Raw genomic sequence first — 25989 nt, forward strand, 5'->3', positions numbered from 1 at the left:
TGCATGTTACCCCCAAGTCTTGGTGATCGGCGCTCCAGATGGTTTTTTATAATCCTTTCCTGTGACCAGCGATCCGAGCGCCTTGCGGAGGTTGTGGAACGGTGATGGCAGCACTTTCGGACCGAAGCTCGGTGAAGCCCGTCAGGCTGGTGTCCGAGTCTGTCAGAGAGCGGGAGACGTTTGAGTAAGAGGCTTCTTTTTTTTTCTTCTTTTCTTTCTTTCTTCTTTCTATACTACTATTCGTAGCCTGATTGACATGTCGGCCTCATGTCCAACCAGCTGTTAACTCGTGCCCCATGGCAGATACTCGGCATCTCTGCTCAGCTCCATCAGGCTGAACGAGACTGGCCAGCCGATTCCCTCATCCGAGCTCTCGGCAGCAGACGACGTTATCCTTACGGGCCTCGCCCAACTGGGTGCTCTCCAGACCGGCACCGATAGGTCACTCATCTCCTTATTCGACGCCCACCGCCAGTGTATCGTGGCCGAAGCAACGCCTACGCAGCGCCTGTGTCCATCGATCAAAAGCGACGACTGCGAACGGCCCCTCTGGCTATGTGGCACCGCTATACCTCGCAGTCATGGAGTTTGCGAGCTTAGTCTCCTTGGGGAACGGTCTCTCGATGCTGCCCATGGCAAATTGGCAAAGGAGCTCCCCCTGACCTTGGCCTGCGATCTCGTCGTGGATCCTCGATTTTGCGCCAAACCATTCTGCCAGCCAGGCACTTTAGCTCGTTTCTATGCTGCTGTCCCGATTCGAACCAAGCGTGGTATCAATATTGGCGTATATTGTGTTATCAACGAAACACCCAACATGGTCTGGAATGATGACTACTCTCAACGATTACGAGATATATCCTGTGCCATCATGGATCATCTCGAGGCGCAGAGATTAAAGGTCTTGCATAGACGAGATATACGAATGAATAGAGGCTTGGGGTTATTTATTGAAGGCAAATCATCCATCTCTGACTGGCAACAGACTACAACAGCCCCTCCTACCGAGGGGGGATGCCAAACACTCGCAAACAGCCCCAATTTCATGCGGTCTTCTCAGCAGCAACAGCGAGACGATTTTGGAGATGATGTTACAACCCAATTATCGCCAACGACACAATTGCCCGACCCGAACGATACGACAGAATCGATCGACGCCTTCTCTGAACACAATCAGCGTACATTCTCTGTTGATAGCTCTGAAGCTATGCTATCTGAAGCCAAGGCCATGGCTGCCTTGACAGAGGACGAAAGTTCCGTGCTCATTATTTCAAAGGCAGCCAATCTTATCCGAGAGTCAATCGAAGTTGAAGGTTGTCTTGTTTTTGAAGCTCCAATTCAGCCATACTTATCTCAAACGCACACCAACATTTCGAATGAAGAAGAATGCCAGACATCTACAGCGAGTAGCAGTGAAGAAGACCTTGAAATAAGACATCGAAGTAAGGCCATGCCGACATGTAGATTACTTGGCTACTCTACGTCCAGAGCATCGAGCATCGATGGAGACGCTCCCACCCACCCTCGTATAACCTTGACAGAAAGCTTCTTGTCCAAGCTTCTCCGACGTTACCCCAGGGGCCAAATATTCAATTTTGGGGCTGATGGGGAGCTACAATCAGATTCATCAGAAGATGAACAAACATTTCCGTCTCCTGAGATGCCAATGGAGCATTCTTCGTTGCTTACTTCCGACTCCAGGATAAGTCTAATCTCTTTGCAAGATAAATCACAGACGAGATCTTCGGCACGACAGCGTGAAGGAGAGGCTCTTCTCAAGGCATTTCCTGGCGCTCGGAGCGTTGGATTCGTTCCTGTTTGGGATCCGAGGAAAGATCGATGGTATGCTGGCGGGTTCATCTACACCAAGGACTTGGCTCGAAGTTTTTCCATTGAACAGGAATTGAGCTACCTGAGGGCTTTCGGAATGCTTGCCATGTCTGAAATCCTGCGGTTCAAGGATCTGCGAGCCGACAAAGCAAAAACCGATGCTCTCGGCTCACTTTCGCACGAACTACGCTCTCCACTGCACGGCATTCTACTCAACTCGGAATTACTAATTGATACTAAGCTCGACATCTTCCAAGGAAATGTTGCCCACACCATTGAAACTTGCTCCCGTACACTTCTTGACACCGTAGATCACCTCCTTGAATATTCCAGGATCAGCCATTTCTCTGGCCGAGACGATAGGGCTCCTAGTCTATCATCGAACGGCCTCGAATTAGGGCAATTTGGCAAGAAGTCTTTACTGAGGGACTCTCGACTTGATCATATTGTCGAAGAAGTAGTTGAAAGTGTCTTCGCTGGGTTCAATTTCTTACACTTGTCTGTGAAACAGCTGTCGGATCGACAGAACGGATCTATCAACAGTGATGTGAATGCTAACCATCAGTCGGATTCGCTGCAAGCCATAGACCAACTTGAGCCTTGGATGACCAAAAATGGGGAGCTGAAATGGTCTTTCGATGATGTATTAATAATACTCTCAATGGATGTGAGATGCAATTGGGGATACATCGCCAATGTCGGAGCCATCCGTCGAATAGTTATGAATATCTTTGGTAATGCACTGAAGCACACCAAGCGCGGCACGATCACGGTATCACTTACGCAAGAAATGATCCGTACCAGAAGCAGGAAGAAGGAACGCGTTGTTCGGTTCACAGTACAAGATACTGGTAAAGGTATCAGTGCTGATTTTCTCAAACACGGGCTCTTTCGCCCCTTTTCTCAGGAGGACCCCTTATCGCCAGGCGCTGGGCTAGGACTTAGCCTTGTAAAGCAGATTACAACTCATCTGCAGGGAGATATCTCGATTCAGAGTGAAGTTGGCGTTGGGACAATAGCCTCTGTCACACTCCCTCTGCAGCAATTGCCACTATCGTTAGGAACAGCTCCTATCATCTCTGAAGAAGATAAAGTTTTCAAAGAACAAGTGGAAGATCTCAAAGGCCTGCGGGTGAGGCTTCTGATGACGAATTCCGAATGGCGAAAGGCCGTGGTCGACATCTGCTGCGAGTGGCTACATATGGATATTATTTCCAATACACCCGATACAACTGTGACGCCGGATCTTGTGATGTGGTCTTATATGGATTTGAAACCAGTACAGGACGATTTCCAAACATTTTCTAAGACGCCCAATGTCGTCGTGTGCTCGAATGCATTGGTGGCCTATCGCCAGTCACATGCGTTCAAGAAGGCTGGCTCTGCCGCTGTCTTTGAATTTATTTCACAACCGTGAGTTTGCCCTTTTTCCTTCTTTTCTTCTACTGCTGCTCCGCTCTTGCTCATACAATGCAATTATTAGGACTGGACCGCGTAAACTTGCCAGAACACTACATTCGGCGTACATGCGATGGATGAGCAATTCCAACTCACCAGCAGCGGCTACATCAGCACCAATGGTAGCCAAGCGACCAAAGGGACCCAAAAGAATGCCAAGTGCATTCTCTGCCAACAATGTTATCAGGCCATCCATAAGTCGATCAGCAAGTACAGTCTCCCGGGGCGACCGACCAATATGGATAAACGGCGGCAATCCGCCAATACCACCCAGCGCAACAGTCGACACACCTGCCGAGTCTACTGATGAGCCCAAGACACCACCAATCAAGATACTGCTCGTTGATGACAATTTCATCAACTTGAAAGTATTGTCCACTTATATAACGAGGCGTAACATTGGATTTGACACTGCAAAGAACGGCCAACAAGCAGTGGATCTCTTCCTTTCAAGTTCGGATACTCCATACGCCTGCATCTTAATGGACATATCTATGCCTATTATGGATGGGTTTGAGGCCACAAGACACATCAGAGCTCACGAAACTCAGAAGGGATTAACGCCTGTGCCAATTATTGCACTCTCAGGCTTGACAACAGAAGACGCCCAGCAAGAGGCGTTTGGTAGCGGGATGGACATGTTCTTAACTAAGCCTGTGAAGCTTGGAGATTTGGGGCGACTACTTGAATCTCAAGGAATCATTCACGCTGGTTGAAGCAAAAGCTATGCTATACATGACTTTGACTAATACGTTCTACCTGGAAAGCCTACGAAGGCCGAAACAGAGTACGTTGTACCGACACTCATAACTGAGAGAGAGAGAAAAAAAGATCATCTCACCTGGTCCAAGGAGATTGCTGCGCCAAATTTAACGTTACACCGCAAGACTAGTATAATGCTTTGGCTATTTTTGTTTTATTTTCGGGGTCGCTAGTTAGGCAGGAGGATAAGACCAAAAGAAGGGCTGGATGTTGTAGCGCAACAGCTACTGCGGTCAGGAAAGGGGCATGAAGAATAGTCTGACTAAGACCCTGGACGACGAGGCATGCAAGAATATTTATAGGGCTCTGTGAAATGAGCTGGCCAGATGGGGAAGAAGAGTAGTCTAGAGTAGGGCGAGTTGATGCGGTGAGGCTATATTAACGACCAAGAGGGTCGCTGAAGGGCTAGCCCGGGAGGTTTATACAGACAGAGCCATCCTCCGTTGATGAGCCCAATGGATCTTGCTGCGGTCGACAAGGATGGTCTTCTTAGTCAGAAAGACGTTTTGCTAGGTCGTGTTGAGACCATCTTGGCATCATGACTAGAGAAATCTCCAGGGCCCTGGGAGCCGGGACCCGAAAAATCGCGGGGACTGAGTTTATCATTGATGAAGCTCATCACCGGTGGCCATACGCATGGGTAGCTATACGGAGTACTAGCAGTAGTGATAGTAGTTGAATTTGGAAGAAATGAAAATAAAGGGGTTAGCCTATGTGCAGGTGAGAAAATAGCGTGAAAGGGGGTCAAGCTCTGATGATCAATCGCCCACCGCTCGTTCTAGGAATGTTCTTTAGGCTTGTTTTTCCATGTAGATTTCAACCGTATTCCACAGAGTTAATTAATTTGCTTTGTGCTCTCTATCTGTTGCCTACCATAAATAGTAGTAGCTATTGCTTGGCTCTGGCACTACTGCTGATTGAGAAACGAACTGGTGATGCTTCTTACCTAGCAGGTACAGTAATTTTAAGAGAAGAGATTTGGAGAGCATTGGTCAGTACATAGCCTTGGGCATTGCTGACAGCGAAGCAAGGTTCTCACGTATTTCTTTGATGTGCTTTTTTTATACTTGACGTTAGCAGAGGTTGGGGATGTGTCATCATTTGGTCTGTGCTAGAGACTGTTTCTTTGTTTCCTTCTCGATTGAGATAGTAATTGGATATTATTAAGATTATTTCATCAAATGAAAACTAAATATAGTCGGCTTATTTTTGCAGTTGGCTCAGATCTCCTGTGTGGCCGTGCTGATTCCTTCCGGTATGCAGTGTTGATCAGTACACATGCAGCATCCGTGCCTGAATATCTGCTTCGCACGTATCTGAGTACGATCAAGATCTGTGGGTCGTCGGAGGAATTATGTGTCTCTCATTTGACTTTTTTTTTTCTTTTCTTTGTCTGTAGATGTAATCTTATTTGCGGCCGCGTGGGAGCTTAGAAAGATTGGAGAGTGGGTGGTTATAGAAAGTATATGCAGCTTACGTACTCTAATCATTGTCTTTCGATGTAAAATACGGCCAAAAATATATGTGTCTTATTAAGAGATTAGTATATCTAGAGGCAGTTGATCTGCAAAAAGGCGATATAGACTAAAGAGCCAAAAGTTCATGTATGGAGGGATGGCTATTCTCTTCTCAAATGACATCATATTAGTTGAGCGAGTGCTAATACAACAGGAATGTCATCAGCTAACTTGATAGGTTCTCACCTACTTAATATGGAGCACTATCTCTCGAGTATACCATGCACGATGGGCTCACATATGGAGTCATACCATACCCTTTTGGCTCTCCACACCAGGATTCTTTCTACGTAGTATGGTAGTAATATGAGTGTAATCAACAAGATGTTGCTATTTATGTCTTGAAACGAGTTTTTTCGTACCCTAGTACGATTCCAGCCCAAGTGCCACGTAGTAGCATATTCCTGCTTTGGCCTCCATTGCCAGCCCTGGAAGGTTTCTGGATACCGCCCGATGAGTGAGTGGCTTATGATATGAGACGTATGCATTCTCGTTCTTCTGGAATCTCTGACAGGGTCACATCCCGGTGTAGTCTGCACAGATTGAAGAGGATACTAGCGAAGATTTTGTGGAGGATTTCCCCCAGGGTCTGGGATAATCCTACGAATACGTGCGGCGTATAACTGATGGCTTACATGTTACGTGTAGCCAGCTTTGAAGCGGCGGTAAAGAGCAAGCACAGAATACGAGCTGCCTTGATCGCTAACAAAGGGCTGATTAAAAATTTAAATTTAAAATTGATAAATTGACAAATTCCGTTGAACAGTATGCAAATATCTGTCAAGTTGCTATATCAAACCCAACAAAAGCTAACGTGGTCCAACAAGACCCAATACCAGGAATTGGTTTCTTTCGTTCGGAGCCGACGACGTACCTCCGTGACCGTACCTGTGGGCCCACGACCCACCCTGTAGAGACGGTTGCAATTGGCACATCGGCCCGCCTATTTTTCCGATGCAGTATGTGTGTGTGTGCCTCGGCGCTCCACAATAATCACTTCCAGGGACACATTGCATGGAGCTTTAAATTTGCATTCTATATTTAGTTGCGGTCCCTGTTTGTCACTTGATGCTGAGCAACGATACGATACGGCCTGTTCCGTGAGGGGCTCGTGGCAAACTCGATGTGGCGAAGATGAAATCTCAAGTCGAACTCGATTTCGCTGCAAGAACTGCATGCCATGCGTCTGGCACATGGCTGCCAGTGATGGAGGGGGCATTTTGTGTCTTTTGCACAAGCGACTAGGGAATGGCGACGCCACATTGTGACAGACGCTCTGCGATTGCCGACGGCTGCTGTAGCGTCTGGCAAAACGACTCGCCATTGGCACGGCGCCGTGTGACAGCAGAGAAGGACGTGCAGCCACGGCCGATTCGCTGCGCTACAGCATCCGAAGCATAGACGCGGACCATTGGCTTCAGGGCGCTGCAGCAGGGGTCGAGGCTCAGCGCTTACCCGCAGGCTCGAAATAGCAACACGAGCCACTCACGGCCGCTTTCGACCCTCCACCAGGCGTGGCCCTCTCGACGTCTCCGCTTCCCGTCTGCCGTTGCGTCTTGTCGCCCCTCGCGCCTATCCGGAGGGGAAAGAAAAATGTGATTTGGGCTTCATGGGAGGAGCTGAACAACGGCCAGCGGTTCCACTTGGCGGTGGCGCAAAGAGGGAAAAGGAGAAGGAAGCTGGGAAGGAAGCTGGGCGACAAGTGCGGAGAACTTGGGCGAGACGATGTAAAACATGCGCGGTTGTTTCGTCGTCACCTGTATATAGCCGCCGAGCATCCCACCTGCCCAGCTGCTGGATTTGATTCTGCGGCATTTCTATTCTTGTTTTACGGGGTAGATAAAACTCGTACTCGTACCTCTTTGTACTTTTGCTGTTGGCTGGCTTCGTGTGTTATACTCTTACATTAAATTAACCCACAGCACAGCACAAAGTTTATATTAACATCCACCTATACGAATAACGCAACCACCAAATTTTTCCGGACAAATACGACGAGCGCTGCTGATCGATTTTCTGTTGGGTCGATCGTTTGGCTGAGTGTGTGTGTCTGGATATCGCCTCCTTTAAGCCGCAGTCGTCTTCTCTTTCGACCTTGACTCATTCACCCCACTCCACCACTTTCACCTCTCGACATCTACAACTTCATCTTTTGTCTTGATATTACATTTTCCACATACGACATCGAACATCATAGCTCTTACCATGATGGCTTCTCTGCCGCCGCATCAGAGCCCGCCCAAGAGGCCGCGCCTGTCGCTCAAGATCAACACCACTAGCCCCTCCGTCGCCAGCAGGCCTATAAGAGGCTTCCAAGTCGACCCTACCGACCGCACAGCTTGCAACACCTTGTCTAACGTCTATGCAACTGCTATCGAGAGATCTACACCAGTTCAACCAGAGCCCCTCACAGCCATCAACACTCTGCAGTCCCTGTCACTGAAGACACCAGTTGTGTCTCGTGGCCCCAAGCTGAAGCTCAAGACTCCAATCAAGACTCCTTATGTTGCCGACTTCCCAGCGACACCAACCACAGATACATCAGGCTCACCACCAGAGCAGATGGAGATTGCCTTCCCCAGCACCATGACACCAACACCTCCCATGTCAGCTGGCGCTGTTGACTCTAACGGACCCAAAGCCTTTTCCTTTTCACCAAAGGATCTCTCTTCTAGAGCCAGGGGATATACTCTATCTTCTCCTTGCTCGCCTGTCGAGCCTCTTCTCTCAAGACGTCACATCATCCCGTATAACACTGGTGCTCCGGCGCCTTATACACACCCTCACACTCTTCACAGCATTTTACGCAACTCTCCTCTCCCTCCCAGGACGGCAATTCCCCCTTCACCAAGGAGACAGTCCTTGAGATTGCAAGAGAGAGCCGCCAAGCGAGTGGGCTATAACAACCCTCTCACTCAGACCATCATTACCAACAAGTATACCAAGTCACATATCGATCTCCTCGTTGAGGAAGCTTCACCTGCCTCGCCATCATTTTCGCCCATCGGAGCCGACAGGGAAATCAACCTGAAGCAGGCATTTTCGCCCAACGAAATCGAAAATGGGGGCCAGACCCCAGGCCCGTTTGAGGACATGCGACGCAAGCTTGCGGCTTTGAGTGGCAGTGCAACGTCTTCGCCCTCGACAACGCCCGGCAGCAGCAACGGTGGCATCCGCAAACGCAAGCGAAAGGAGAAAAAACGCCAGTGGGTCTGGACGATTGGCGTGGCAGACGAGGAAGAGGAAGATGACGAACGCATTGGCGGCGCAATCGCTGCTTCGAGGGCTGAGGCAGCTGCGTCTGCGTCTGCAAGGACCAGGGCCAAGTTGCCAAGTAACGGTCACGATGAGGCTGTGCCTAGGGCTGCGGTGGAGGTTCCAGATATTCAGATGGTACCTGACACCCCAACGGCAAGCATCGAGAGCAGTGCCGATTCGGCCATTGACATTGACATGTCCGACGCTAGTAGTGTTATTTCGGAAGATTTCCAGGGCATGACAGGTGCCTCTTTGGGATACGATCTTGACATGAAGACGCCGACGGAGCCTAGGGCGCAGTGCAATAAGCGGAAGCGTGATACGCCTATTCCAGAGCTAGCTGAGGCGCAGGACGCATCCGTAAGCGTGAGCTAGCCTAACCTATCTTGATGGATAGATTTCATCAAAGGGGGATTTTAAAAAAGAAAAAAAAAAAGAAATGAAACGAGGGAAAAAAAATCCTTTCATGTATTAATAGCCAAGTCTTATTGGAAATAAGGCAAATGGCAAATAGGGTGGTCCGAGGCATAGGTGGGGAGTTTTCTTTTCCTACTCTTTTGAAGTAGCATTTTCATTGGGAAAGCGAGCAAGCAAGCAAAGCAAAGCAAACAACAACCGGGTGCATTTTATGAGAAATGAACTTGTTACGAACTGTAAATATGAGATGGGAAATACGAGATCATGGAGATAAGGACGCTTGCTGCTCTATTAGTATGGGGATGGGGACATATACCAATTTTTTAATTAGTTTCTTGAATATATCAATACTCTTGGGCTTTGATCAGCCGAAACAACTTTTTTGCTCCATTAAAACAAGAATCTCATGTGATGAATAGTCTTTATTTCATAGACGTAGAGGTGGGCATTGTTAAGTCCCCATACACTAGCTAGACTATATTCCATAATGCTCCTGTGGTACCCAAAACAGACATATCTTCGTTTTTTCGCCTTCCTGATTTCGCCTATTTTTTCTCACTTTTACTTTTTTTCAAATTTAATTTTCTTATGCAGTCTTTGCGGATTGCTGCTGGTCATAGTAAATTTCCTCAGCCGAAGTGATGCACTGCATGTTAGCACCCAGCTTGTTAATGGTTTCTTGCCACTCCTCGTACTCGTCAGAGTCGAATACAATGCCGCCACCTAATAATCAAAGTTAGCTTTCCTTGAACATTTTTATAGCATGGATAGTAAGGAGAAAAAAAAAGGTCAAACATACCAGCTTGGAGATACGCCACGCCCTCCTTCACCATCATGGTTCGCAGAGCGATACAAGTGTCCATGGCGCCCTCGACATCCTCGCCGTTCTCATCCACCCCTCCGTAGCCAAAGTATCCAACCGCACCGGCATACACGCCGCGCTTCTCCTGCTCCAGCTCGGCGATGAGCTCCATAGCGCGGACCTTTGGCGCTCCGGACACGGTGCCGGCGGGGAAAATTGACCGGAAGGCGTCGAATCGTGTCTGGTCTGGGCGCAGAACACCAGAGACTTGTGAGACGAGGTGCTGTACGTGGCTGAACTTTTCCACCACCATGAGGCGGTCGACACGGACGGTAAATGGGTCGCCCACACGGTTGACGTCGTTGCGGGCGAGATCGACCAGCATGACATGCTCAGCTCGGTCCTTGAGTGAGGAGCGCAGCTCGTTGGCCAAGCGCTCGTCCTCCTCTGGCGTCGGGCCTCTCTTGACAGTTCCGGCGATGGGGTGGGTGATGATTCGGCCGGCTTCTGACTTCACTAATAGCTCGGGTGATGCACCAACGATCTGGAAGTCCTGGCAGTCAATATAAAACAGGTACGGCGACGGGTTGACGGTTCGCAGGTGGCGGTAGATGTTGAACGGGTGTAGGTTGGTAGGACGAGCGAAGCGCTGTGAAGGCACAGCCTGGATGATGTCGCCAATGACAATGTGCTCTTTTAACTTGGTGACGTGGGCCTCGTAGCCCTCGCGACCGATGTTGGACTTGTACTCTTGGCCCAGCTCGATGGGGCCCTGCTCCGGCAGGGGAATCTCGGGGCTGTTAAGAACGTTCACCAGCTCGTCAATAGTCTTCTTCGCCTCGTTGTATGCTGCCTCCAAGGTTGTCTGTCCATCCGTGGGAACCTTGACGTAGCTGATGACTTTGATAATGCCGTAAAATCTGTCAAAGGCCACAATCGTATCGTATAACATAAACAAAGACTCGGGGATCTTCAGCACGTCTTTCATCAGCCTCGCGGTCTTGGGCTCAAAGTATCGCACGCAGTCATAGCCAACATATCCGATAGCTCCTCCTGTCATGGGAGGCAATCTCACTCCTGGCACCTGCGCAACGACATGGCTCGCCAATTCCGCCTCAAGCGCAGGCAACGGGTCCTTCTCTTCGCCGTAGCCAGGGCCAGTTGTCAAGATCTTGCGCGGACCGGCGCCGATGAAGCTGTATCGACCGACCTGCTCGGTGGCTGCTGATTCGAACAGAAATGAGTATGTAGAGGAGGCAGAGGACGTGGACTTGGCATGCGCCGAGACTTTGAGGTAGGCGGCGGAGGGAGTGATGAGGTCGGAGGTGATTTGGCGATAGACCGGTACAAGAGTCGGCTTCTTTGCGCCATCCTTGGTGGGCTTGTTTAGGAAGTCCTTGACGGCGTCAAGTGACGGGATAATGCTTCTCTATAGTCATGGTAAGGAATGATGGCCATATTAGCGAATGGCGGAGTATGAAAGGTGGGCAAAAAGAAGACTTTGGTAGCTCTTATATGGGGAAAAGAAAAAAAAGTTGACTGGTAGCTTACCACGTGTGCCATCGCAAGGATGTGAAGATAAGGGACGAAGAAAAAAAGAGGGCTGTCTATAGGAGGAGAGTGCTGTGCCTCAGACTGAGAATCTCAAAGTGTCTGTGTCCAATATCCGCATATGTGGAGGATGAGTCTGCGAATACCCAATGGCAAGATATAAGAGCCGAGAATCTTTGGAGTTGTGACTCGAACGCATGCGACCCCACCAAGTTGGGTTCTGGACTTTTAGTGATGGAGGGGCAACAGCGTGGCCGGCACCGGCGATCTTGGTTAGGAATCTAGCGGCTGTCAGCGGTACTGCAGCGCCCTTTAGCGGCGGAAGAGCACTGAAGCCAACAACAGGGCGCGGTTGGTGGCCTCTAATTGGCGCAGAATCCTAGCATAGTTGCACCTGGTGGGCCAATTCACGGCAATTCACCAAATGGCGTTGACAAATGTCTTGCCTCTGCATTGTTCTATACATGGTCAATATAGCCAACAGCCCTCAATTCGAGACCAATAGGACGCCATTTCAGCCCGTAGCAGGCCGAGGGCTAGAGCCAACGTCTTGGGAAGATGCTGCGTGAAATATGGACGGCAAGGTGGTGAAAAGACCGCCAAAACGCAAAGAAGACCGAATCATTCTGCAGTTTGTCCGTCTCACCGTCTTAACGCCCGTCGTGATGCAGCGATACTGCATAGCGCAGGATGTTTACTTATTCTACGACCACACAAATTGCGATTGCATGTACTGACCAAACATACAGGACTATGACTGCTTCTACGCTCAAGTTTTTGAGAATAAAACCCCGGCTCTGAGGTCAAAGCCGCTCGGCGTGAAGCAAAAGAACATTTTGGCCACCTGCAACTACAATGCGCGTCGCCACAATGTCAAGAAATTGATGCTCATCTCTGAAGCGAAGAAGATATGTCCCGATCTCGTGCTTGTAGACGGGGAGGATCTGACACCGTTTCGCGATGTGAGCAAGATTTTGTTCAATTTCCTGAGATCTCACTCATGGAATGGCAAAGCGGAGCGGTTGGGATTTGATGAAGTCTTCTTGGGTACGTCTAAGATCATTAGATGAATCGCACTTGCTAACAACCTCCGCAGATGTGACTGATATTATCGACTACAACATGTCATGTCTCAACCGAGCTTCATTGGCCGAGTCGTTCTTTTACCTATCCAATAAGGACCCTGAATTAGGCTTTCCATGCGACTTGACCTCTATTGCAGGCTGTGTTGTTGGTGTCACTGTCGAAGGCGTGGATTTGGAGAGCCCTACATATTTGAGGCACCTCTTGGGCTCCCACTTTGCCCAGTACCTGCGACTAAAACTAGAGCAAGACTTTGGTTACACATCGACTTGTGGCATCTCTACTAATAAACTTCTGAGCAAACTTGTCGGCAGCAAGAACAAGCCGAGTAATCAGACCACACTGCTTGCTTTGACCGATGATGACATCGTGAGCTTTGTGGATGGGCACAAGCTTCGCAACATTTCAGGAATGGGTTCCAAGATCACGCACCTGCTTGAATCACACATCATGTCCAAGGAGCTTGAAGATACTGGCCCCTTTGATTCTCACGTCACGGTACGAGAAGCTCGTCTCCACCCAACCACATGTCCGTCCTTTCTTGAGGTACTTTTGGGAGGGCCTGGAGCAGAAAAGGGTATCGGATCTCGAGTCTGGGGTTTTCTTCACGGCGTGGATCCTACAGAAGTTAAAGAAGCCAACGACGTTCCTTCACAAATCAGCATCGAAGACACCTACGGGGGTCTTCAAACGATACCCCGAATCACAGAAGAACTTCATAAGCTGTCGTGTTCTCTGATCCGGAGAATGAGGGTAGATCTCACTATCGTAGACCACGGCTCAGATATACCAGGCAGTCAAAAGTGGATTGCAAGACCAAAGACCCTTCGTCTCTCAACTCGATCGTGGCCGAAGTCGGATGCCTCTCAAACTCAAAATTTCAGCCGTGTGTCTCGATCAGGACCGTTACCGAGTTTTGTGTTTGACCTAAAGGCTGACATTGATGAGATTGCCCAGCAGCTAGTCGCGGAAGCGCTATTGCCACTACTTCGCCGCTTACAGAGTGAAAAGGGTCAGACGTGGAATTTACAGCTGATTAACATCTGCGCTGCAAACATGGTTGCCGGAGCTACTGATGACAAGACGGGAGCGGGACGAGACATTGCAGTCATGTTCAAGAAGCAGGACGAAGTACTTGCTCCATGGAGGATTACTTCTGATGCGACTGATGAAGATGAGAAACCTATAGAAGACGAATTGGAGGACGTTATATCTGAAGATTTAGATTCTGACATATCTTGGGAGGCCTCAGATAGTTCCATTTGCGTTATCTGCGGCCACTCTATACCATCGTTTGCGCTGCCTGCTCATCTGAGATATCATGAGCTGGGCGAATGAGTTTATCTCGCTTTGCTGCCAGTCTCATCATCTTCAAAAAAGGTCTTTTGATGCTCTTTGCAGCTATCTAATTGCCGTGTTCCACCAGAATTACCGGCCCACGCCCTAACGCTTGCACTGGGTGCCTCGCAAGCAGCAGTTAGCTTTTCTGTATAACATTGCTGTGCGACGACAAGACGCGGAGCCGGAGCCCGCTGCCAGTGGCATACTTTAACACGCTGTGCGTCTTTCAGAGTCGCAGGTTGCTTGCGATTTCCACTCAGCACGTACATGGAAAGATAACTTTGTGAATAAGGCGGTTTGAGCTATGTGATACCAACAAATCTGCGACTCACTGGTGGAATATGAGGGAAGCCAACAGGCGAGAACACTATTTTAAAAACAGAGGTCAACTATACGAATTCTCCTCAGTGTGTATGAACAGAGATGAATAAAGAAGAGGAGAGGCAAAAGGGAAATAGGAGAGCGGGTAGCAGTAGAAATAGACGGGTCAATAAACGGCTCATTTAGATATAGCGGTAGTGATTTATAGCGGCGTCCTTGACCTAATTTTATAGACTGCTCTGATGCTGCGTTGGTACTTTAAGCAAACAAACTAAAGTATGCCGGGATAAAAGCCGCCTCAGCCATGTTTGTGGGTGGGCATCCATCTTGTTCGTGCTACATATTTGTATCACAACCAGACGCTCCGTTGTCAAGCTAATTCTTGATTGCCATGTCATCACCTCATCACACTCGGCTCAAAGGATGTTTGTAGACAAAGTGATAGGATCAGTATCATGCCATACATGCTCAAATGATACACTATCAAGGAGGCTAGAATCGTAAATCGACTCAAAGCTTAGCTAGGTGTTTTGCCTGACAAAGAGAGCTTTTTTTTTTTTTTTTTTTCAAGACGACGAAGTGCCCACACAGATGCTGTACATACCCGTATGAAGTAAGAGAGAAAGGGGCATCGTAGCTTGTTTGTCCCGCTGTCCATCGCACGTCTTGCCGTCTTCATCGTGCCGGAGATGCATCCGCTCTTTTATGGCTCTACTTCAACACACCGCTTGGAATAATCTGCTCAGAAGAGCTTTTATTTTCTTGTTTCTGTCATTTTACTCTTACCGATTCCATCTATTTCCTTTTCCTGTTTGTAATTGCTACTTTTGGCTCTTTTTTTTTTTTTTTTTCTTCTCTATTTCTATATTCACTATATTGCTAACGTGTGATTATCTTTCTTTATCTTCTATCAGGCAATCCTTCAGCCACACTCAGGAGACGGCTTCCAACATGTAATGAGCGGCACGGCTCACACCGCCGTTGCAGCTGCAACTCTGGCGCTTGTGGGAGCACTGAATTCCGCCTTTCTGTCGTTGACGCCTTGTGATCTGTATCTTGTCCTCCATTTCTAACTATATCTGTCTGCTATATCTTGGTGAATCTTTTTAATGTACGTGATTAAGTGACGTTTGCTTTTGTTTGCCTCCAAGTCTCCTTTTTGAATCCCTGTTTCCGTGTTTATTTGCTGTTTAGATATATTGCATCCTATATGCCTACCTGATTTCAAGCCTCTTGTGTCACACTACCCAAAGATAGAAATAGCAATGCTCTGCTTTCATATACATTCTTCTTTTATGCTTGCCTCCTTCATGATTCCTTCCTTTCTGTGTTTTTATAGCCTCTTCTCTGTTCCTTCCATGGACAATTTGCATGCATTTATTTACTCCTGCCATTTGTTTTGGAGTCGGAAACTGGCAGCCAACTGGCAACCAGCCAGTCCCAATTCACCAGCGCTCCTTCCTTCTCTTCAACTTCTGCTCACCTCACTTTTTGTTCAGACTCGCTTTTCTCTTCGCTTACCTCCTCCACGCTATTCTTCCTTCATTTCCACGCTTTTCAAATTTCCCTAAACCAAGTTGACTTTGTCATTCTTGATCACAACATCAACGAGTGATATATGCCTGCTCTTTCTCCATCTCCTTTTACGGCTTCACATCATCTGGCTAGTCTTAGCCAATCTCTCAGTCTCTTCTTTCTATCGCTAGAGAGGCTTTTTCATCTGATCACTTCTATCAGTGTTGGTCCAAAACTTAGCGCTCGTTATTCAACTCGTCAAGAGTTCAATTGTCCGTGACCGGCCTCTCGCCTACCAAATCTTCATCACGTACAGAACAGATCTCTGGAGTGTCTGCTTTTTTCAATCTCGTCAAATTATCAATATACCAGGCATTCTGGAAGCTAAAAGCGGCTGTTTACTGCACCTCATCTGGTTCCCTTTCTCTTCAAACGGTTGAGTGCCAGAAATCATAAGCCGCCCGTCATGGCTCGAGGACGTGGAGGTGGTAATCATAGCCAACGCCGGCCAGTCGATTTAACTGGCATCCTCTCGATAGCCGAGAAAAATGACTTGGTAACTCTAGTCAATGCCATCACGGAGAGAATGGCTAGAGATATTAGCAACATCTTTGACTCCCCTCCAGTTGCTCCAATTCAAAGTGACCATGGTCACCACCACTGGCTTCTTCTTCCCCTACATCATCAAAAACAACACAAGCCAGCATCCCATTCACTTATGGGTATGAAGCGAATTGGTTCCTCAAAAACATTTGATAAAACTCATGAAATCATTGAGAAAGAGGAGAAAGAAGCCATGACACCGCAGCTGCGCGAGCTAAAGAAAGAGGCTTTGATCTTCTTTCGGAAATGGCAGACTATAGTTTTGCAGCGGGTCCGAGATATTGCCATCAGTGATCAACTAGGCCCTCAACTAAACACTCGTGGTCGTGGACGTGGAATGAGAGGAATGCCTCGAGGACGAGGTGGAGGTGGTCGTGGCGGGGGAATAATGCGCAGCCCCCTGACTCTGGCAACAGGTTTGATGAGCCTTATTTAATTGTTCTTCCTATTCCTCGGCATTATATACTAACTATTTCTTAGGACCACCACGCGCACCGTCCAACTATGTGGATCGTAACCTGGTTGCTCAGTTTCCCCCGATTCCCAACGCTCTATGGACCCTTGATATGGACAAACGTAGGCTGTTGCTACATATTGTGTTTCTCGTTCTACTATCTATGCAAGAGTACACAGCAAATGCCAGACATCTCATACAAAGTCTCGCAACTTCTTTGAACCTCCCACCTTGGGTATATCGGGAAGAAGAACTACGCCTTGCTCGCGGATTAGCCAGGACCGCTCTTGATCTCTCTGAAGAAGATGCGATTGCACAAAAGAGTGAGGAGACGAAGGCTTCACGGCGCTGGAAGCTTGGATTGGGAAACAATTCGGGAAAGCTTGCTGCTCCTCTTGCCGCAGTTGGTATCGGTGCGGCTCACGGTGGACTTGGACTCACTCAGTTTACAGCGGCAGGCCTATTAGGCATAATGGCCGAAAATGCACTCGCGATAGGCAGCCTTTTCGGCATCAATACCTTGAAGCCGATAGGCAAAATGATGGAGACTTTCGCACGAGAAGTTACAGACTTTGCATTCATTCCCATTCACAGCATGGACGTGTCTGAGTACCGCGACCCCCGAGGTATTCCAGCTGAGCATCGCAGGCTTTGCTTGACTATTGCTATAGGGGGATATGTCATTGGGGATGAAGATATCACAAAAACTTGGCATTGTCTGGGTCGCTATACCGAAACTTTTGTCACGCGGTGGGAAACTGCAGCTCTCACAAGCCTTGGCAGCTCCCTTGACACTGTTATAAAGAGCAGTTCTTGGAGCAGTGCCCAGGCAGAGATTAAAGCTCGCACAAGTAAGCATATATTTTCCAGACTCGTCATATTTTTATACATTGTTACTAATTGCACTCATCCAGTTTTCTCAAGCCTGGTAGACGCTGTCTGGCCCATTTCACTACTCAAAGTCAGCAAGATCTTGGACAATCCTTGGAATGTCGCAATAGTCAGAGCAGAGAAGGCAGGGGCTGTATTTGCTGATGCCATCATGCGACAAAAATTCCATGGAGATAGGCCAGTTTCGTTGATTGGATACGGCCTTGGGGCCCGTGCCATATACACGTGTCTCATGGTATTAGCAGAGCGTCGACAATTTGGAGTCATCGACTCAGTTGTTATGATGGGAACCCCAGCACCGTCGGAGAGTCGTGTATGGCTAACGCTCAAGAGCGTTGTATGCGGTCGCTTGGTCAACGTCTACTCAGAACACGACTACATGCTCGGATTTCTATATCGAACTGCCAATATTCAGTTTGGCGTCGCTGGCTTGCAGGAGATCCAGGGAGCAGATGGAGTCGAAAACTACAGGATGAAGAGCCTTCCTCGTGGTCATCTGACCTATCAAAATCAAGTGAGTCAGATTTTAAAGAATATTGGCTGGGAGGATGCTATTACAGATACTATTAAGGTGGGAAGGTGAAGTTTATCAGGTTGTATCCCTCTTTGCTTGTTCAGTCCCTTATTTTTCACTAGTTTGTCCAGGGGCTCGCACCGACGCATTTTGTTTCGCAGCTGGAGGTGCATTATTCGTATTTCAACACTGAGCTTTATTTGTCAGATGCGCTGAGCAGCACTCTGACCAATTGTTATTGTATCTATTTAGCTATCATGCACCAGCAAATTTTGCTATTGTTTATATATGGGCTGGTCTCTTCTGAAGTCGAAGATGATAGGAAGAACAGTAAATGCAGAAAACACAAATTCATGTATGAAATTAAGAAAACGAAGAATCGAAATAGTCCAATTAACAAAGAGCTCCCCTGCCAAAATGTGTGTTCTAAAAAAAAAAAAAGAGAAAAAACCGAGCTTCCCACGCCATTTAGGTCAACCAGTCAACCAACAAATTGGTTATATGCCATCGTATGCCTCTCTCCTCACCCGGAATGAATCCATGCATGCCAGTGTCTTTTTTTGTTAACAATAAAATTATCTTTGACCCATCCGCGAGTATGTTGCGATTTCGACAATAGATTACATCGATGCGTAGTGATTTTATTATACATTTGAATTTTACCCTTCGTCATCTTCACCTTTTTTTTTCCTGAATGCCAAGTTTGTCATCTGCAAGAGTAAAGCTCTCAATGAGGTGTACCACCTAGCATATTTGGAACTTGCTTCCGAGCAACTCCCTTCGGACCGCGCGGCTCGATGCGAGGAACTCCCTGGATAGCGCGAGGCTCACGCATGAGCGACCTGTCCAGACGAGCCGGCATGCGAGTCACAATAGTGTGGTACTCGCCGGGGAAGTTGCCCTTGGGTAGAGGCACGGAGGCTGTGCGCCATATGTGCTCTGAAGTATCGCCAAGATAAGGGGGGATCTTGGTGCTGCTGCCACTTCCACCGGTGTTGCTGCGGCCTGAGGGTGAGAGGCCCCATGAGTTGGAGCCGCCGCCGCCGCCACGGAGAGTGGACAGACGAGATAGGCTGGAAGGCAGGCCAGTGCGGCCACGACCCTTCTTAGCCATGATGATTTCGTCAAATAGTCGGATATCGGGGTCAGAGGTAAGTTTCATTTCTCTTTCATGGATGAATTCGTTAAAAGCTGGAAAAAACGATTAGTAAAAAAGCCAAGATAGAGAAAGGATAGAAGTTGCAAAGCTTACCTTGTGTCTCCCGCATCATCGTGACATATTCTTGTTGATCGTAAGGGAGACTCTTGATGAATCCATCCATGTCAAAGGTATACAGCTGACCACTGCTCTTGTGCTGCTTTGACGGCTTGCCCAGATATTTGCGGTATGTGTACAGCAAACTGGCGAGGCATCGCACAAACGCTGCCCGGACCCGGTCAGCATGGAAAGCCTCAGTACAAACCAAGGATACGAAGCCCAGGCATCGGCCGTGGGCCACAGTCTTGCACGCTCCACACTTGTAGAATCCGTCACCTTCGGATCTTTCTTCACAAATTGTGCACACAGAAGCCGTGTCTTTAGGATTCCAGTTGAAGCAGTGTCCCTCTACCCAGACCGTTGTATCAGTGTTGCTAACTGGCTGAACCTGCATGCTTGGCATAATAGTCGAAGCCGCCAGAGTTGAGGCGGCATAAGTGGAAGGAGCATAGCCTCCTCCGAAAGAAGATCCAGAATCCAGCGTCGAGATAGAAAGGTTTGCCTGGTGGCCATTCAAAAATGGGAGACTGGGTCGGTGGACGGGCTGAGCCTTGTCGACACCAAAGGACGAGCTTCGTCGGCCCTTTTCTTCTCCGAAATGCCCAGATCGCTTCTCCCTAAGTGTTGCAGTCAAGGCGAACCCTGAGTCGCTACGTGAGACCGGAGTGGACGGCATAGGAGGGAATTTCATCGATACTGGAGATACGGAAGATTGGGGGCTAGTTGAGTTTGACTTGCTGGTTCCTGGCCGGTCAGGTTTGCCGTTGTCCACCGAGGAGAGCGAAAATCCGTTAAAAGCCGGAGGCAGCAGATCAGTAGGGGGATCAGGGTCCGCAAAGCTGGACGAATTTTGAGACACCCATTTGCCCAGAGTCGCGGGGGGAGCGACACTAGTGAATAGAGATGCGTTCTCTGATGAGAAAGAATCATACGGGAAGGCCTCCATTGCATAGGGAGGAGGTCCAGTGGTAACGCCATAGCGCAGCTTGTGAGGAGCCGCTACCTGCAGCAATGACATCAACTTTCGGCGATGCTGTCGCGGTAAGCGGTTGGGCTGTGACGTGGCATCGATGGTGTCCTTGTCAAGATCGACCAGGACGTAATCATCTTCAGGAAGATCAATTCGCTCGTAGCGGCGCTCAACACCGACAATGTACGGGCAAGGCGCATCAAGGGCAGAGATCAACCTAGCAGGTAAAATGGGGATAAAAATACTTGCCCATTTCAGAGGGTACAAGAGACTTGCAATAGCATGGCAAGCCAAGTGCAGCATGCTAGTGTGTGAGGAGAGGAAGATGATGCGAGATTCAGACATGGCATATTCAAATAGAGCCACTATGTTCTCTAGAGAGAGGCATCTGAATAGAGCGTATATGTCAATGGTCCGGGAGCCGGGAAGCTCATTTGCTGCTTCTTTACGAGCATAAAGCCGCAGCTCTCGTACACCAATCTCAACTTGAGTCTTGGAGCCTAAGGGGCTAAAGGCCTCTGTGCATAGATTGACGACATACTGTTCCAAAGGTTGCCATCGGCCTACTTTGGGGTTACTTGGGGGGATCCTGAGCACGGCACCATCGGTCATGGGAACGACAATTGCCTTGAGCCATTCTTTCCAGAATGCCATGTTTGCGGGGTCTCGCCCCAGGATACCATAAGCACGCGGAGCCCAAAGTCCACTCTCGCCAGTGGTAAGACCCTCAATTCTAGAAGCTGCGCCGTGTCTCAACGGTCTAAGCATATCCGTCATGAGGCTAATCTTTTCCTCAACAGTTCCAATCTGATCCTCAAGCCTGTCCCGAGCAGGAGTTCCCGAGGGAATCGTCCCCAGCTTTGACAAGAGCTGCGACAAATGAGATCGCTCGCTGGCTAAGCGTACTCCCAAGCTTGCAGCGAGCTCCCGCTCTTCATTGGACATGTGGCTCTGTCGCCAATCCTCGCATTTATGCTCCACAGCCTCTGCTACGTCGGCAGGCAGCGCTGTCCACACAATGAGTGCGATTCCATAGAGCTTAGAGTTATCGTCAGATGTCATGGTGAATCCGTGCCATGTTGTGCGCGGCCGGTCATCAGACGAGACAATTTGAACGTCGTTGGGGAAAGCAAACATGGGCACATAGTCAGGGAACTTGCCTCGCCGAGCAACCTCGTCGGTGGCAGTCTTGGGCGGGTACCGATCGAGGAGCATAGGCTCAAATCGTCTCTTAAGAGGGTGCATGTCCGGGTCGGTATTCAGGGGTTCGGGAGGAGGGATTACAGAGTTATAGTTGCTCAATCGTCTCGTAGTGCGTATTGAAGCTGTTGCGATGGCAGGTCAGATAAACGGCGGGTTTCTTCGATACTAGGGAGAAGGGTTGAGAGATAACACTTACGAGCTCTCTGCGACATAGGTCTGGCAACACTGGGCTGCTTCCGCAGGCTGTTCATATCTCTAAAGCTGATCTTGCGGCGGATGCTACCCTTAATGCTCTTTAGGGGGCTGACCCTTCCGCTGGGGTCAGCGTCGTCGGCTCGAATGCGCTCGGCTCGAGGGTTCACCATGGGCTGTCGCGCCTGGGTCTTCGCTCCAGCACTGAAAGAAAGGTCTTCTAGAAAGTTTTCTCGCTCTGCAGCAAACTTCAGGAGAGCCTTATCGAAATCAAAGTCCCCCATAAGACCTAGGAACTCGCCCATCGAGCCGCCTGGGATGATGCCATCGCCGTTAGGGATGCCGTTGCCATTAGCAGCAGCCGGCTTGGCCTTGATGGTAGCGCTGCTCCTGTTGCTTCTTGTGTTGCCGTCATCCTCCTCGATAGTATCAACAGAGTTTCGGCCGTCCAGAGAAAGCCTGGAGAAGCGAGTAGCAGAATTCTGACGAGAATGGCGAGCAGTCTTTGGCTTGGTATGGTTGCTCGCAGTGTCTTCGTCTTCAGGCTCTCCGTCTTCAGCAATGGTTGTCGTCTCGACGGAGTGGGTTACTGATGGTAAGGACTCATCGTAAACCACCGCCTCTATGCCGGCGATCCAGAAGTATTCTGCCAGGGGAGGTGATGAGCCCGCCATGTCATATCAATTATTCGAACTCTCAGCGTAGATGCGGTGATTGGTGCTTCAACAGCAGCGGCGATGTGCAATGGTAGCCCCTCGACGGGTTGCACCAATCTTATAACTATTGGTTTATCTTCGTCTGCTGTGCTAATGCCTATATGTTTCTTGCTTTTCGTCTCGGTATAAGAGCCTATGGTCGGTGAACGGCGCGTGGCACGTTGGATGCTGCAAGAAAGTTAGTAAGGGCATGCAGGACAGGCCATGGAGTATGTTTGGCAGGTTAGTGGCATCACTGCCGCTGCAACCAAGGAAGGCTATGAAACAGCTACACACCAAGACACAAGCAAGGACTTTCCTTCTCCTTGGTCTATTCAAGGGAGGAAATGCAAGAGGGAAGGGCGTTGTCGGACGTGAGAGCGCAGATCGTGGGATTGGACAGAAAAAAAGGCGTTTGTAGTGGGAGGGGGGTTTGCTGAGCCCCTTTGGCGCCGCAGAAGTCGAGGATTGTTCTCTGGTATGGTGGTGGTCCCGCAGGCGATTCAAACACCACAACTCAGCACTGGACTGCCAGCTCTGGTCGACGCGGCGGACGAATGCATTCGCAGTGCAATAGAACGGCCTGCTCGAGCGGTGTTGCGCGATGCAGTGCAGAATGCAGGATGCGAAATGCGAAGAATCGAGGGGATTTCGAAAGGGGAGGAAAAAGGGTCGCGCAGGGCCCCGTACAGGTAGTACGGAGTGCAGGTACAGGTACAGGTACGGGCACCATAGTGGGCTGCTAAGGCCTGGGGGAATTTTGGGGTGCCAGCCGGTTTGGCACCGATCTGCGCCGGCGCTTGCTGGAGCCAGCCAGCGACAAGCGAAAAAGGGCCTGGTAATTGCAGGTAGCGCTACTTGCGTCTACGACCCGGTACGGGTACAAGGACGCCCCGTGCAAGCAGGCACGTCTGCAATGCAATTCGTATCAAGCCGCACGAGTCTGGAGCCAATGGAGTGGCAGCAGCATTTGCATGCTCGGGCTTTAGCGCTGCATCAACGGCTGTCATGTTTTCCAAGTGTCTTCGGGCACGATGCCCCGTGCAATACCTGCCTATGTAGTCACCTGTATCGAAATCGAAATGGGTGCCGCAAGTACTGGGGTACGGAGTACTCACAGCGCAAAACCTGTAAGGTACCATGTACTCCTTGGCTAGCGTGCAAGTTCGGAAGCAAGCCACCCCGTCGAGCCGTAAAAATGGCTCTAACCCGGCCGGAACTTCTATTTGCGTGTGGGTTTTGCTGAGGGGTCCCGAGCGAGCACATGGGGCGGTCCAGTACTCTCTACATCGGCGAGAACTGCGATGACAGTTGCCTGTACCTCCTACCCAAGTACCTGCATATGTTATTGGAGGCAGTACCTAAGTAGGTGGCGGCATTAGGCAGATACCCACCGTATTCAAGCCTGACTACCTGCTATAGTAACTCATTTGCCCGCAACTTATGAGTTATAATCATGTCGAAGATGGGTGATGTGGCTCACCTACTAGTTTAGGCCTCTATGGGGCATGCATTCCGTAGCTGTAGAAAGAACTGCAGGATCAGTTGCACAGGGATGAATAGCAGATATGTACAGTAAGTAGCCTTGGCTCTCTGTTGGCTCTAAGAGTTCCATACCGAAGATCCCCCCAGGTACCATACCCTACCAGTCGGCGCAGATAGCACTCCTGGGCCTACAAGTTTGTACAAGCTAATAGCTGTTGTTAGTAGGGGTTTTTACTTGTCGCTGCCGTGTCTGTGGTATGAATTCCGCTTTTGTGATGGTGCTGCTTAGGGTCCATGGAAAATGCTCCGTGGATTACTCCGTGCTGAAGCAGGGATTCGAGTTGGTCGTTACTTGTATATACAGTATGCATCGTCCTCCAGGCTTACTAGCCACTCAAATCGGACTATCGGGATGGCCGTCTTTGCTTCCAGTGGAAGAGAGCAGCGGCGGCATTGTGCTCGCTTGCTTTACACACCAGCTTCTTCGAACCACCTACAGGTACGATCAGATAACCGATGGACCTAACTGCACGATTTTACATCTTGCCGCGCCGGTGTAGATTGAGAATTCTTGTATAACCTGTATATTTAGGCAACTACTACCTACTTAGCCATAATGTCTGATGCGACAACAGGTAGAAGCACTTTGGAGGTACTAATCTTTGCAGAAATCACGGGTGAGGATACTTAACCCTATCAGCCGAATAGACGCCCGTCATCATTATCCAGAGAGTGCTTATAGAAGATTCGACAAGAGCCTTTTAGAGCCTAGGGAGTAAGCACCTTACACATGTTTAAGAGAAGAGAGCAGGTGATTTTGACTTCCTCTAACGATTTTACCGTGCAGATCAGGGTACCTGCCATTGTAGGCACTCGACGGGCAGATCTGCAGGTACAGTTGCTAACAGCGGCAGTAAGCAAGAATTGGTACTAGTAGTGAGCGCTGCCTTGGGTTGGCAGGTATTTATACCGCCACCTAGGCATTATGAAAACGCTTACTTGAGCAGACAACATTCTTTCGCCTTCTATATCCTATTTTCTCTATCCAAGTCGCACGCTCCCAAAACTAATCGACCGGCATCTCTCTTCAGCAGAATCATTGCCGGCCCTAAGCTCAAGCCTCCCATACTATCAAACTGTAGTATGCGGTACTAAACCGATTAGAGCTACCGCCAAAGGTTTGCAACACGGACGCTTCACATGTGGCTAAAAGTGCCAAAAGAAAAGAAAATTCTTCAAAGACAACCTTCAAGGGACGTGCCGCAAGATGAAACGCAGCAGCATGCATCCATCAGCTTGGCGTTGGGCGATCTCAAGCCAACCAAGTGCTAGCAAGGCTTTATGTACGAAGTGTACGAAGTGTACGAAGTACGCGGGCAAACAGTTCTACAGACACCCCAGACTACAAAAAGTGATCCGAGAGCCAATCTTGAGCTCCATAATCGATGCTCCATGACTTGCATGCTTCATGTATGCACATGTACAGGTACGGAGTAAGCTGCAGCAGAAGCTCGCTAGTACCAATACAATCTCGTCTGTCACGCAGAACACGAGCAATTGCAGCCAGCCACGTCAATGCATACTGTTTGCAACAGAGTGCGATTAAGAGAGGTGATTAATAGGTTAGGGAGTGTGCATCATCTAGCTTTTCTAAGCCAGTCCGGTCTTTTCTAAGCAGAGGTGCCGTCTATGGTTCCCAACAGCCATCCTCGGGAGGAGACCTTCTGATGACCATCTGCACCCATATCCAGGATTCAGGGATACCCCTGGTACGTTTAGGGCGGCAGGCGCGCCTCGCGTCAAGTGGCGGGCTCTCTTCATCGGCCTTCTAGCGGCGGCTGGCGACTCCTAACTAAGAGTACAATGCTGCTA

General features: G+C 49.2%; 7 protein-coding genes across 7 annotated transcripts; 5 read left to right on the top strand and 2 right to left on the bottom strand.

The window, feature by feature from the left end:
• Positions 1–104: 104 nt before the first annotated feature.
• Positions 105–4001, top strand: GGI43DRAFT_419759 (hybrid sensor histidine kinase/response regulator; the record flags this gene model as incomplete). Its single annotated transcript, XM_083207731.1, has 3 exons — positions 105–184; positions 304–3240; positions 3311–4001. 3 exons carry the CDS (start codon positions 105–107, stop codon positions 3999–4001), a joined length of 3708 nt encoding a protein of 1235 aa, XP_083065939.1.
• Positions 4002–7574: 3573 nt separating this feature from the next.
• On the top strand, positions 7575–9327 carry GGI43DRAFT_8679 (uncharacterized protein). The gene has a single exon (XM_083210427.1). It carries the CDS (start codon positions 7770–7772, stop codon positions 9195–9197), a length of 1428 nt encoding a protein of 475 aa, XP_083065940.1. The 5' UTR covers positions 7575–7769; the 3' UTR covers positions 9198–9327.
• Positions 9328–9646: 319 nt separating this feature from the next.
• GGI43DRAFT_389972 (anthranilate synthase TRP2) lies at positions 9647–11802 on the bottom strand. Its single transcript, XM_083204264.1, has 3 exons — positions 11593–11802; positions 10039–11470; positions 9647–9962 (listed from the first exon to the last, which is right to left on the bottom strand). The coding sequence occupies exons 1-3, from the start codon at positions 11602–11604 to the stop codon at positions 9826–9828; spliced, it is 1581 nt and encodes a 526-aa protein (XP_083065941.1). The 5' UTR covers positions 11605–11802; the 3' UTR covers positions 9647–9825.
• A 229-nt stretch (positions 11803–12031) lies between these two features.
• Positions 12032–14593, top strand: GGI43DRAFT_389973 (uncharacterized protein). The gene is made up of 3 exons (XM_083204265.1): positions 12032–12227; positions 12342–12639; positions 12689–14593. Exons 1-3 carry the CDS (start codon positions 12165–12167, stop codon positions 14011–14013), a joined length of 1686 nt encoding a protein of 561 aa, XP_083065942.1. The 5' UTR covers positions 12032–12164; the 3' UTR covers positions 14014–14593.
• Positions 14594–16318: 1725 nt separating this feature from the next.
• On the top strand, positions 16319–18383 carry GGI43DRAFT_427037 (uncharacterized protein; the record flags this gene model as incomplete). The annotated part of the gene is made up of 3 exons (XM_083208761.1): positions 16319–16871; positions 16936–17760; positions 17824–18383. The coding sequence occupies 3 exons, from the start codon at positions 16319–16321 to the stop codon at positions 18381–18383; spliced, it is 1938 nt and encodes a 645-aa protein (XP_083065943.1).
• A 106-nt stretch (positions 18384–18489) lies between these two features.
• On the bottom strand, positions 18490–22952 carry GGI43DRAFT_389975 (AEX-3 domain-containing protein). Its single transcript, XM_083204266.1, has 3 exons — positions 21942–22952; positions 19567–21867; positions 18490–19505 (listed from the first exon to the last, which is right to left on the bottom strand). The coding sequence occupies exons 1-3, from the start codon at positions 22609–22611 to the stop codon at positions 19042–19044; spliced, it is 3435 nt and encodes a 1144-aa protein (XP_083065944.1). The 5' UTR covers positions 22612–22952; the 3' UTR covers positions 18490–19041.
• Positions 22953–22977: 25 nt separating this feature from the next.
• GGI43DRAFT_8708 (uncharacterized protein) lies at positions 22978–24067 on the top strand. The gene has a single exon (XM_083210429.1). The coding sequence runs from the start codon at positions 23237–23239 to the stop codon at positions 23876–23878; it is 642 nt and encodes a 213-aa protein (XP_083065945.1). The 5' UTR covers positions 22978–23236; the 3' UTR covers positions 23879–24067.
• Positions 24068–25989: the final 1922 nt, after the last annotated feature.

This window comes from Trichoderma evansii (assembly GCF_050947405.1).
Source record: "Trichoderma evansii strain SZMC 28006 chromosome Unknown GGI43scaffold_1, whole genome shotgun sequence".
Lineage (NCBI taxonomy): Eukaryota > Fungi > Ascomycota > Sordariomycetes > Hypocreales > Hypocreaceae > Trichoderma > Trichoderma evansii.

Excerpts from the sequence above, each read along its gene's own strand:
- GGI43DRAFT_8679 (XM_083210427.1), top strand. The coding sequence starts at position 7,770 with ATGATGGCTTCTCTGCCGCCGCATCAGAGCCCGCCCAAGAGGCCGCGC.
- GGI43DRAFT_389972 (XM_083204264.1), bottom strand. Across the intron at positions 9,963-10,038 it reads CGTGGCGTATCTCCAAGCTG|GTGGCGGCATTGTATTCGAC; the intron begins GTATGTTTGACC and ends TTTGATTATTAG.
- GGI43DRAFT_389973 (XM_083204265.1), top strand. The coding sequence starts at position 12,165 with ATGGACGGCAAGGTGGTGAAAAGACCGCCAAAACGCAAAGAAGACCGA. Across the intron at positions 12,228-12,341 it reads ACCGAATCATTCTGCAGTTT|GACTATGACTGCTTCTACGC; the intron begins GTCCGTCTCACC and ends CCAAACATACAG. Across the intron at positions 12,640-12,688 it reads ATTTGATGAAGTCTTCTTGG|ATGTGACTGATATTATCGAC; the intron begins GTACGTCTAAGA and ends CAACCTCCGCAG.
- GGI43DRAFT_389975 (XM_083204266.1), bottom strand. The coding sequence starts at position 22,611 with ATGGCGGGCTCATCACCTCCCCTGGCAGAATACTTCTGGATCGCCGGC. Across the intron at positions 21,868-21,941 it reads ACCTATGTCGCAGAGAGCTC|CTTCAATACGCACTACGAGA; the intron begins GTAAGTGTTATC and ends CCATCGCAACAG. Across the intron at positions 19,506-19,566 it reads GATGATGCGGGAGACACAAG|CTTTTAACGAATTCATCCAT; the intron begins GTAAGCTTTGCA and ends CGTTTTTTCCAG.
- GGI43DRAFT_8708 (XM_083210429.1), top strand. The coding sequence starts at position 23,237 with ATGCAGTGCAGAATGCAGGATGCGAAATGCGAAGAATCGAGGGGATTT.